The 10,928-nt window shown below is 40.5% G+C and overlaps 1 protein-coding gene across 6 annotated transcripts in view; it reads right to left on the bottom strand.

The window, feature by feature from the left end:
- Ten-a (tenascin accessory) overlaps positions 1 to 10,928 on the bottom strand; it is a 1,550,399-nt gene that overhangs the window by 393,997 nt on the left and 1,145,474 nt on the right. For all 6 annotated transcript variants that reach the window (XM_070084924.1, XM_070084928.1, XM_070084925.1 and 3 more), the window contains one exon: positions 10,799 to 10,928. In XM_070084924.1, the coding sequence (XP_069941025.1) occupies positions 10,799 to 10,928 (130 nt within the window). The remainder of the gene's footprint in view (positions 1 to 10,798) is intronic.

The following is a 10,928-nucleotide window of genomic DNA, read 5'->3' as shown; positions in this document are numbered from 1 at the left end:
CGATCACCTTGTTGTGGCATCACTCCCATGCATAGCACCGAGATCTACCACTCCTACTGTCATGATTACCACTGCCGCTACCACTACCTAAACCACCACCACCACCACTGTCACAACTACCCCTTCACTTGTCATCTAAACTACGGCCGCAGTCACCAGCCACTACTACTTACCATTATTATTATTATTATTACTACTACTACTGGTGCAGCATCATCACCATCATTACCACTGATGACACACCGTCACCACAATCAGTAATGGAGCAACCACACACACACATACACACACACACACAAACACACACACACATACACACACAAACAGACACACACACACACACACAAACACACACACACAAACACAAACACACACACACACACACACACACACACACACACACACACACAAGGTTAGTTCCAGAGCTAAGGGGAATGTCCTATGAAGAAAGATTAAGGGAAATCGGCCTGACGACACTGGAGGACAGGAGGGTCAGGGGAGACATGATAACGACATATAAAATACTGCGTGGAATAGACAAGGTGGACAAGGACAGGATGTTCCAGGGAGGGGACACAGAAACAAGAGGCCACAATTGGAAGTTGAAGACACAAATGAGTCAGAGAGATAGTAGGAAGTATTTCTTCAGTCATAGAGTTGTAAGGCAGTGGAATAGCCTAGAAAATGACGTAGTGGAGGCAGGAACCATACACAGTTTTAAGACGAGGTTTGATAAAGCTCATGGAGCGGGGAGAGAGAGGGCCTAGTAGCAACCGGTGAAGAGGTGGGGCCAGGAGCTAGGACTCGACCCCTGCAACCACAAATAGGTGAGTACACACACACACACACACACACACACACACAAACACACACACACACACACACACACACACACACACACACACACACACACAAACACACACACACACACACACACACACACACACACAAACACACACACACACACACACACACACACACACACACACACACACACACACACACACACACACACTCCCGGGTGAAACAATTTACACCTTTATGAGTCGTCAGGTGGATGTCTCCGCCCCGAGAATTGCCTAATAAATTCAATAGAGTTAGTGGAATTGTTAATCATCATCATGATGGGCGTAACCTGATTCTCCCAACTTGGTTATACACTTCACTTCATCAACCTGTCAAGTTATTAAACACAAAAAGTTTGTCACATTCATCCAAAATTTCTAAATGGTCTGAAGATTCACATTTTCCCAAGGACAATTTAGGATTAATTGCCCCCACCTTCCTTTTTTTAATTAAAAAGCACTTTGGTTTAAAAGGAATAAAAGAAGTTGAGTAAATTTTTATCGTGTAAAATTGTTGGTCAGAGGTGCAAAATATATTTTTGCTTTAGTTAGAATAAAATCCAAATAGATAAATGATAGCCAAGAGCCACACACACACACACACACACACACACACACACACACATATATATATATATATATATATATATATATATATATATATATATATATATATATATATATTCTTTCAACGCACCAGCCGTATCCCACCGAGGCAGGGTGGCCCAAAAGGAAAAACGAAAGTTTCTCCTTTTACATTTAGTAATATATACAGGAGAAGGGGTTACTAGCCCCTTGCTCCCGGCATTTTAGTTGCCTCTTACAACACGCATGGCTTACGGAGGAAGAATTCTGTTCCACATCCCCATGGAGGTAGGAGGAAATAAACAAGAACAAGAACTTGAAAGAAAATAGAAGAAAACTCAAATGGATGTGTATATATATATATGTTTGTACATGTATGTGTAGAGTGACCTAAGGGTAAGTAGAAGTAGTAAGACATACCTGAAATCTTGCAATCCTATCATGTAAAACAATTACAGGCTTCCGTTTTACACTCACTTGGCAGGACGGTAGTACCTCCCTGGGCGGTTGCTGTCTACCAACCTACTACCTATATATATATATATATATATATATATATATATATATATATATATCTATATATGTGTGGCATGCAAAGAGTACGTAACCTTTATTCGGCGCATGGACACACCCTCATTTACAGGCTATCTCCCCCAACCAGCGAACCAGGTTGCTAAGAGTTGATGATGGGGCCCCATCGTTCAACTAGTGACCAGGTTCTAGCCAATAAGAAGGTGGGATTGACAATCGCAGAGGTTATGTGGATACCGCTCTCCTGTCTGCCCTTGTCATTCCCACTCTAGAGCTGGTTGAAGCACGGTCTGCTATCTTGTGGCTTCTATTTCTGCCTTGCTTACCGTGGAGTGCACTATATTTATCACTGTACATAGTGTACATATTGCTGTTATAATTGGTGAAGGATAATATAAGTCTAAACTTTTTCTACTGTGTTTATTTGCTCCCATTACACCTGGGATAACAGGCCATTTGAAATCCTAGGTTGTAATAATATATATATATATATAATGGGCTAGTAACCCCTTCTCCTGTATACATTTACTAAAAAAGAGAAGAAGAAAAACTTTATAAAACTGGGATGCTTAAATGTGCGTGGATGTAGTGCGGATGACAAGAAACAGATGATTGCTGATGTTATGAATGAAAAGAAGTTGGATGTCCTGGCTCTAAGCGAAACAAAGCTGAAGGGGGTAGGAGAGTTTCAGTGGGGGGAAATAAATGGGATTAAATCTGGAGTATCTGAGAGAGTTAGAGCAAAGGAAGGGGTAGCAGTAATGTTAAATGATCAGTTATGGAAGGAGAAAAGAGAATATGAATGTGTAAATTCAAGAATTATGTGGATTAAAGTAAAGGTTGGATGCGAGAAGTGGGTCATATTAAGCGTGTATGCACCTGGAGAAGAGAGGAATGCAGAGGAGAGAGAGAGATTTTGGGAGATGTTAAGTGAATGTATTGGAGCCTTTCAACCAAGTGAGAGAGTAATTGTGGTAGGGGACCTGAATGCTAAAGTAGGAGAAACTTTTAGAGAGGGTGTGGTAGGTAAGTTTGGGGTGCCAGGTGTAAATGTTAATGGGAGCCCTTTGATTGAACTTTGTATAGAAAGGGGTTTAGTTATAGGTAATACATATTTTAAGAAAAAGAGGATAAATAAGTATACAAGATATGATGTAGGGCGAAATGACAGTAGTTTGTTGGATTATGTATTGGTAGATCAAAGACTGCTGAGTAGACATCAGGATGTACATGTTTATAGAGGGGCCACAGATATATCAGATCACTTTCTAGTTGTAGCTACACTGAGAGTAAAAGGTAGATGGGATACAAGGAGAATAGAAGCATCAGGGAAGCGAGAGGTGAAGGTTTATAAACTAAAAGAGGAGGCAGTTAGGGTAAGATATAAACAGCTATTGGAGGATAGATGGGCAAATGAGAGCATAGGCAATGGGGTCGAAGAGGTATGGGGTAGGATTAAAAATGTAGTATTAGAGTGTTCAGCAGAAGTTTGTGGTTACAGGAAAGTGGGTGCAGGAGGGAAGAGGAGCGATTGGTGGAATGATGATGTAAAGAGAGTAGTAAGGGAGAAAAAGTTAGCATATGAGAAGTTTTTACAAAGTAGAAGTGATGCAAGGAGGGAAGAGTATATGGAGAAAAAGAGAGAGGTTAAGAGAGTGGTGAAGCAATGTAAAAAGAGAGCAAATGAGAGAGTGGGTGAGATGTTATCAACAAATTTTGTTGAAAGTAAGAAAAAGTTTTGGAGTGAGATTAACAAGTTAAGAAAGCCTAGAGAACAAATGGATTTGTCAGTTAAAAATAGGAGAGGAGAGTTATTAAATGGAGAGTTAGAGGTATTGGGAAGATGGAGGGAATATTTTGAGGAATTGTTAAATGTTGATGAAGATAGGGAAGCTGTGATTTCGTGTATAGGGCAAGGAGGAATAACATCTTGTAGGAGTGAGGAAGAGCCAGTTGTGAGTGTGGGGGAAGTTCGTGAGGCAGTAGGTAAAATGAAAGGGGGTAAGGCAGCCGGGATTGATGGGATAAAGATAGAAATGTTAAAAGCAGGTGGGGATATAGTTTTGGAGTGGTTGGTGCAATTATTTAATAAATGTATGGAAGAGGGTAAGGTACCTAGGGATTGGCAGAGAGCATGCATAGTTCCTTTGTATAAAGGCAAAGGGGATAAAAGAGAGTGCAAAAAATATAGGGGGATAAGTCTGTTGAGTGTACCTGGTAAAGTGTATGGTAGAGTTATTATTGAAAGAATTAAGAGTAAGACGGAGAATAGGATAGCAGATGAACAAGGAGGCTTTAGGAAAGGTAGGGGGTGTGTGGACCAGGTGTTTACAGTGAAACATATAAGTGAACAGTATTTAGATAAGGCTAAAGAGGTCTTTGTGGCATTTATGGATTTGGAAAAGGCGTATGACAGGGTGGATAGGGGGGCAATGTGGCAGATGTTGCAAGTGTATGGTGTAGGAGGTAGGTTACTGAAAGCAGTGAAGAGTTTTTACGAGGATAGTGAGGCTCAAGTTAGAGTATGTAGGAAAGAGGGAAATTTTTTCCCAGTAAAAGTAGGCCTTAGACAAGGATGTGTGATGTCACCGTGGTTGTTTAATATATTTATAGATGGGGTTGTAAGAGAAGTAAATGCGAGGGTCTTGGCAAGAGGCGTGGAGTTAAAAGATAAAGAATCGCACACAAAGTGGGAGTTGTCACAGCTGCTCTTTGCTGATGACACTGTGCTCTTGGGAGATTCTGAAGAGAAGTTGCAGAGATTGGTGGATGAATTTGGTAGGGTGTGCAAAAGAAGAAAATTAAAGGTGAATACAGGAAAGAGTAAGGTTATGAGGATAACAAAAAGATTAGGTGATGAAAGATTGAATATCAGATTGGAGGGAGAGAGTATGGAGGAGGTGAACGTATTCAGATATTTGGGAGTGGACGTGCCAGCGGATGGGTCTATGAAAGATGAGGTGAATCATAGAATTGATGAGGGAAAAAGAGTGAGTGGTGCACTTAGGAGTCTGTGGAGACAAAGAACTTTGTCCTTGGAGGCAAAGAGGGGAATGTATGAGAGTATAGTTTTACCAACGCTCTTATATGGGTGTGAAGCGTGGGTGATGAATGTTGCAGCGAGGAGAAGGCTGGAGGCAGTGGAGATGTCATGTCTGAGGGCAATGTGTGGTGTGAATATAATGCAGAGAATTCGTAGTTTGGAAGTTAGGAGGAGGTGCGGGATTACCAAAACTGTTGTCCAGAGGGCTGAGGAAGGGTTGTTGAGGTGGTTCGGACATGTAGAGAGAATGGAGCGAAACAGAATGACTTCAAGAGTGTATCAGTCTGTAGTGGAAGGAAGGCGGGGTAGGGGTCGGCCTAGGAAAGGTTGGAGGGAGGGGGTAAAGGAGGTTTTGTGTGCGAGGGGCTTGGACTTCCAGCAGGCATGCATGAGCGTGTTTGATAGGAGTGAATGGAGACAAATGGTTTTTAATACTTGACGTGCTGTTGGAGTGTGAGCAAAGTAACATTTATGAAGGGGTTCAGGGAAACCGGCAGGCCGGACTTGAGTCCTGGAGATGGGAAGTACAGTGCCTGCACTCTGAAGGAGGGGTGTTAATGTTGCAGTTTAAAAACTGTAGTGTAAAGCACCCTTCTGGCAAGACAGTGATGGAGTGAATGATGGTGAAAGTTTTTCTTTTTCGGGCCACCCTGCCTTGGTGGGAATCGGCCAGTGTGATAATAAAATAAAAATAATATATATATATATATATATATATATATATATATATATATATATATATATATATATATATATATATATATATATACATATATATTCTTTCTTCTTTCAACGCACCAGCCGTATCCCACCGAGGCAGGGTGGCCCAAAAGAAAAAACTGAAGTTTCTCCTTTTAAATTTAGTAATATATACAGGAGAAGGGGTTACTAGCCCCTTGCTCCCGGCATTTTAGTCGCCTCTTACGACACGCATGGCTTACAGAGGAAGAATTCTGTTCCACTTCCCCATGGAGAATATATATATATATATATATGCAATAAGATCACAGTAAACAGGTGATTTCAGAATATGCAAAACAACCACTCTGAAAGAATAGAGAAATTCCAAGCGCTTTCGTGACTACTCACATTATCAAGGATAATGTGAGTAGTCACGATATATATATATATATATATATATATATATATATATATATATATATATTAACAAGTCGGCCGTCTCCCACCGAGGCAGGGTGACCCAAAAAGAAAGAAAATCCCCAAAAAGGAAATACTTTCATCATCATTCAACACTTTCACCTCACTCACACATAATCACTGTTCTTGCAGAGGTGCTCAGAACACAACAGTTTAGAAGCATATACGTATAAAGATACACAACCTATCCCTCCAAACTGCTAATATCCCGAAACCCCTCCTTTAGAGTGCAGGCATTGTACTTCCCATTTCCAGGACTCAAGTCCGGCTATATAAAAATAACCGGTTTCCCTGAATCCCTTCACTAAATATTATCCTGCTCACACTCCTACAGATCGTCAGGTCCCAAATACCATTCGTCTCCATTCACTCCTATCTAACACGCTCATGCACACCTGCTGGAAGTCCAAGCCCCTCGCCCACAAAACCTCCCTTACCCCTTCCTTCCAACCTTTTCGAGGACCACCCCTACCCCGCCTTCCTTCCCCTACAGATTTAAATGCTCTCCATGTCATTCTACCTTGATCTATTCTTTCTAAATGACCAAACCGCCTCAACAACCCCTCTTCAGCCCTCTGACTAATACTTTTATTAACTCCACACCTTCTCCTAATTTCTACACTCTGAATTTTCTGCATAATATTTACACCACACATTGCCCTTAGACAGGACATCTCCACTGCTTCCAACCGCCTCCTTGCTGCAGCATTTACAACCATATAAGCTTTACTATGCTTTCATACATTCCCTTCTTTCCCTCCATAGATAACGTTTTTTGTCTCCACATATACCTCAACACACCACTCACCTTTTTTCCCTCATCAATTCTATGATTAACCTCATCCTTCATAAATCCATCCGCCGACACGTCAACTAGTTCCCAAGTATCTGAAAACTTTCACTTCTTCCATACTCCTCCTCCCCAATTTGATATCCAATTTTTCTTTATCTAAATCATTTGATACCCTCATCACCTTACTCTTTTCTAAGTTCACTTTCAACTTTCTACCTTTACACACACTCCCAAACTCATCCACTAACCTTTGCAATTTTTCTTTAGAATCTCCCATAAGCACAGTATCATCAGCAAAAAGCAACTGTGCCAATTTTCATTTTGTATTTGATTCCCCATAAATTAATCCCACCCCTCTCCCCAACACCCTAGCATTTACTTCTTTTACAACCCCATCTATAAATATATTAAACAGCCATGGTGACATTACACATCCTTGTCTAAGACCTACTTTTACCGGGAAGTAGTCTGCCTCTCTTCTACACACCCTAACCTGAGCCTCACTATCCTCATTAAAACTCTTTACAGCAATTAGTAACTTACCACCTATTCCATATACTTGCAACATCTGCCACATTGCTCCCCTATCCACTCTATCATATGCCTTTTCTAAATCCATAAATGCAATAAAAACTTCCCTACCTGTTACGGCCCCCTGCCAAACTAGCGGTTAAATAGTTAACCTGCCGGGCGGCAGTACCACTGGGTACGTCATCAAAACCATTGTGGGGACTGCTGAGTCGGCCTTAGAGGCAGTACGTACCTAAACACCTCACGGTACGCAGCTAAGCAGTAGGTACCTGAACACCTCACGGTACGCATCTAAGCAGTAGGTACCTGAACACCTAATGGTACACATGTACTGGCTTTAGAAGCAGTAAGTACCTGAACACCTCACGGTACGCACCGCAGCAGTAATTACCAGAACACCTTACAGTACAGATCTACTGGCAGTAGAGAGTATTCTCCTGCCCATCTTTTGGTATTCTAGTGGCTTCTACTGATTTTAGAAGAGCCGCTCACTGAGTCTGATGGCCTCAGTTACTTGACGGCCGCACTCAGTGAGCTTGCAGCATGGTGTTCTGCTAGTAATTCATCGGACCACCTTGCGGTGTGTCAACTGGTCTTGAAGGCGGTAGATAGCACTCACCAGACCATCTTACGGTGTACTTCTACCGGCCTTGGAGAGTATTTACAGGACTACCGGTGATGTCTGCGGACTCACCGCCTACGCTGGTCAACTGTGGGCCGGAGTCATCTGATGCTGTTTTAGTGGGACATTACATGAAGAAAAGGTTTGAGTGTTACACTGAACTGGGCTAGGACCGTAGTGTGACACTTAGGGAAGTATGATGGAGTGGAACACTGAGATATGCTACAGGACCGTAGTGGAACACTGAGAAGAAAAGGGTGTCGTGTGACAATGAAGATGGCCTGGTTGTAGTGTACATTGAATAGTGTCGTGTGACTGGTCTCTGATAAGACGCTGTGGGTGATAGTGTGCGACGCAGAGACTAGGGTGTCAAGAGTGACACCGTAGAGATATTGTGTATGACGCAGAGAAAAGGGTGTCGTGTGACACGGAGAGTACGAGTGTCGTGTGACACAGAGAAAAGGGTGTCTATTGGACACGGTTGAGCAGGAGCGTCATTACACGGAAGAAAGGGTGTCAAGTGACACATTTGAGAGGGAGCGTCACAACACACCATGGATAAGTGTCGTGTGAGACACGGAGCGTCATTAAGGTGTCGTGAGACAGAGTTGACTAATTTATTATTTTAGCATATATATATATATATATATATATATATATATATATATATGGCAAGACAGTGATGGAGTGAATGATGGTGAAAGTTTTTCTTTTTCGGGCCACCCTGCCTTGGTGGGAATCGGCCAGTGTGATAATAAAAAATATATATATATATATATATATATATATATATATATGACACAGTAGTGTCAAGGAAGTTGTACCCTGTGTAGGGTCGCTAATTATAATTTATTATTGTAACATGTATATATATATTTTAAATACCTATAGACCAAAGATTGATTTTTATATAATATTAAAGATTAATTGATTTTAATGTTGTAATTATGTATCCCGAACTCTTTATTACAAAATGAGTAAATCTGCCATCTTAAAAATCACTTTTTTTGTAATACTACCTTTATCTAAATACTGTTCACATATATGCTTCAATGTAAACACTTGATCTACACATCCCCTACCCACTCTGAAACCTCCTTGCTCATCTGCAATTCTACATTCTGTCTTCCCTCTAATTCTTTCAATTATAACTCTACCGTACACTTTTCCTGTTATACTCAGTAAACTTATTCCTCTATAATTTTTACAATCTCTTTTGTCCCCTTTCCCTTTATATAAAGGGACCATACATGCTCTCCGCCAATCCCTAGGTACCTTCCCCTCTTTCATACATTTATTAAACAAAAATACCAACCACTCCAACACTATATCCCCCCCTGCTTTTAACATTTCTGTCATCCCGTCAGTTCCAGCTGCTTTACCCCCTTTCATTCTACGTAATGCCTCACGCACCTCCCCCACACTCACATCCTTTTCTTCTTCACTCCTAAAAGATGGTATACCTCCCTGGCCAGTGCATGAAATTACCGCCTCCCTTTCTTCGTCGACACTTAAAAGTTCCTCAAAATATTCTCGCCATCTACCCAAAACTTCCCTCTCCCCATCTACTAACTCCCCTCTATATATATATATATATATATATATATATATATATATATATATATATATATATATATATAATGCACACACACAAGGCAACCACTGTGGGAAATGGTGAATTTGCAAGCACTTTAGGGATTTCTCACATTATCAAGGAACTGTAGAAATAATAGAAATAAGACAAGGTTATAAGGCCGAGATAATACCTGACGGTGAACTTCCGGTACCACAGCAGCTTCATCACAGAGGAACGGGTGAGGTGTCGAGTGTTATCCATCAGCTGTTATCTTGACTTTATAAGCCCTTTTGTTGTTTCTATTATTTCTACAGTTCTTGTTAATGTGAGAAATCACGTCAACAGTTGGAAGTTCACTATTTTTTCCACAGTTATTGTTTTACCCATTGTGATATTACCTGTGTACTGTATATATATATACAAATATATATATATATATATATATATATATATATATATATATATATATATATATATTATATATATGTCTTGCCGAATTTGCTATTTTTTACTTAAATAGCAACGCTCTTCTTGCCATATAAGACAAGCGGAAATTTGTGTATACAATAATTTTGCCAAAATCATTCAGAGCCCAACGAAAAAAATATATATTTCATTACGTTTGTTTATTATTAAATAATTGTAAACTTATCTAAAATACATTTAGTTGCACTAGGTTCAATTAAATTCCGCTTGTTATAATATGGTTAGGTAAATTTTCAAAGGTTCTTCTGGTACAAAATTATTAATTCCTACATTAACATAAACGAAAAAATATGTCTTTAAACATTTTGGAGAAAATTATAGAAAGAATTTAATTGAAATGAGTTCTTGCTAATCGACCAATTTTATCTATACGGCAGGATATCATGTATATATATATATATATACTGTAGATCAATTCACCTGAAATCCGCACATTACAAGAGGAACCTTAGAATGGAGAGATAAGTCGTCTTAGCAACACTCAAGCTGCAGGATTCAGGTGAGTATAACTGAAACTAAAACGAAGATTCGGTGGTCGTAACAAGAACATTAATGCAAGTCACAAAGTACCAGCACAAAGTACAAGACATTTCGAGACAGCCTGGTCAAAGGTGTTAGTGGTACTCACTGGTAGAACAGTCATCGCCGACCCAACCTTGCACGCACTCACAGCGTCCCAGAGCACAGGAGCCATGGCCGCTGCAGTCGTTGGGACACGCTGATTGCATGTCCGGTTCCTCCGCCAGGTGAAGCTCTAC

Source organism: Cherax quadricarinatus, chromosome 14 (assembly GCF_038502225.1).
Source record: "Cherax quadricarinatus isolate ZL_2023a chromosome 14, ASM3850222v1, whole genome shotgun sequence".
In the NCBI taxonomy this organism is placed as follows: Eukaryota; Metazoa; Arthropoda; class Malacostraca; order Decapoda; family Parastacidae; genus Cherax; species Cherax quadricarinatus.
Note: the sequence above shows the minus strand (reverse complement) of the source record. Positions and strands in the feature narration are given on the sequence as shown.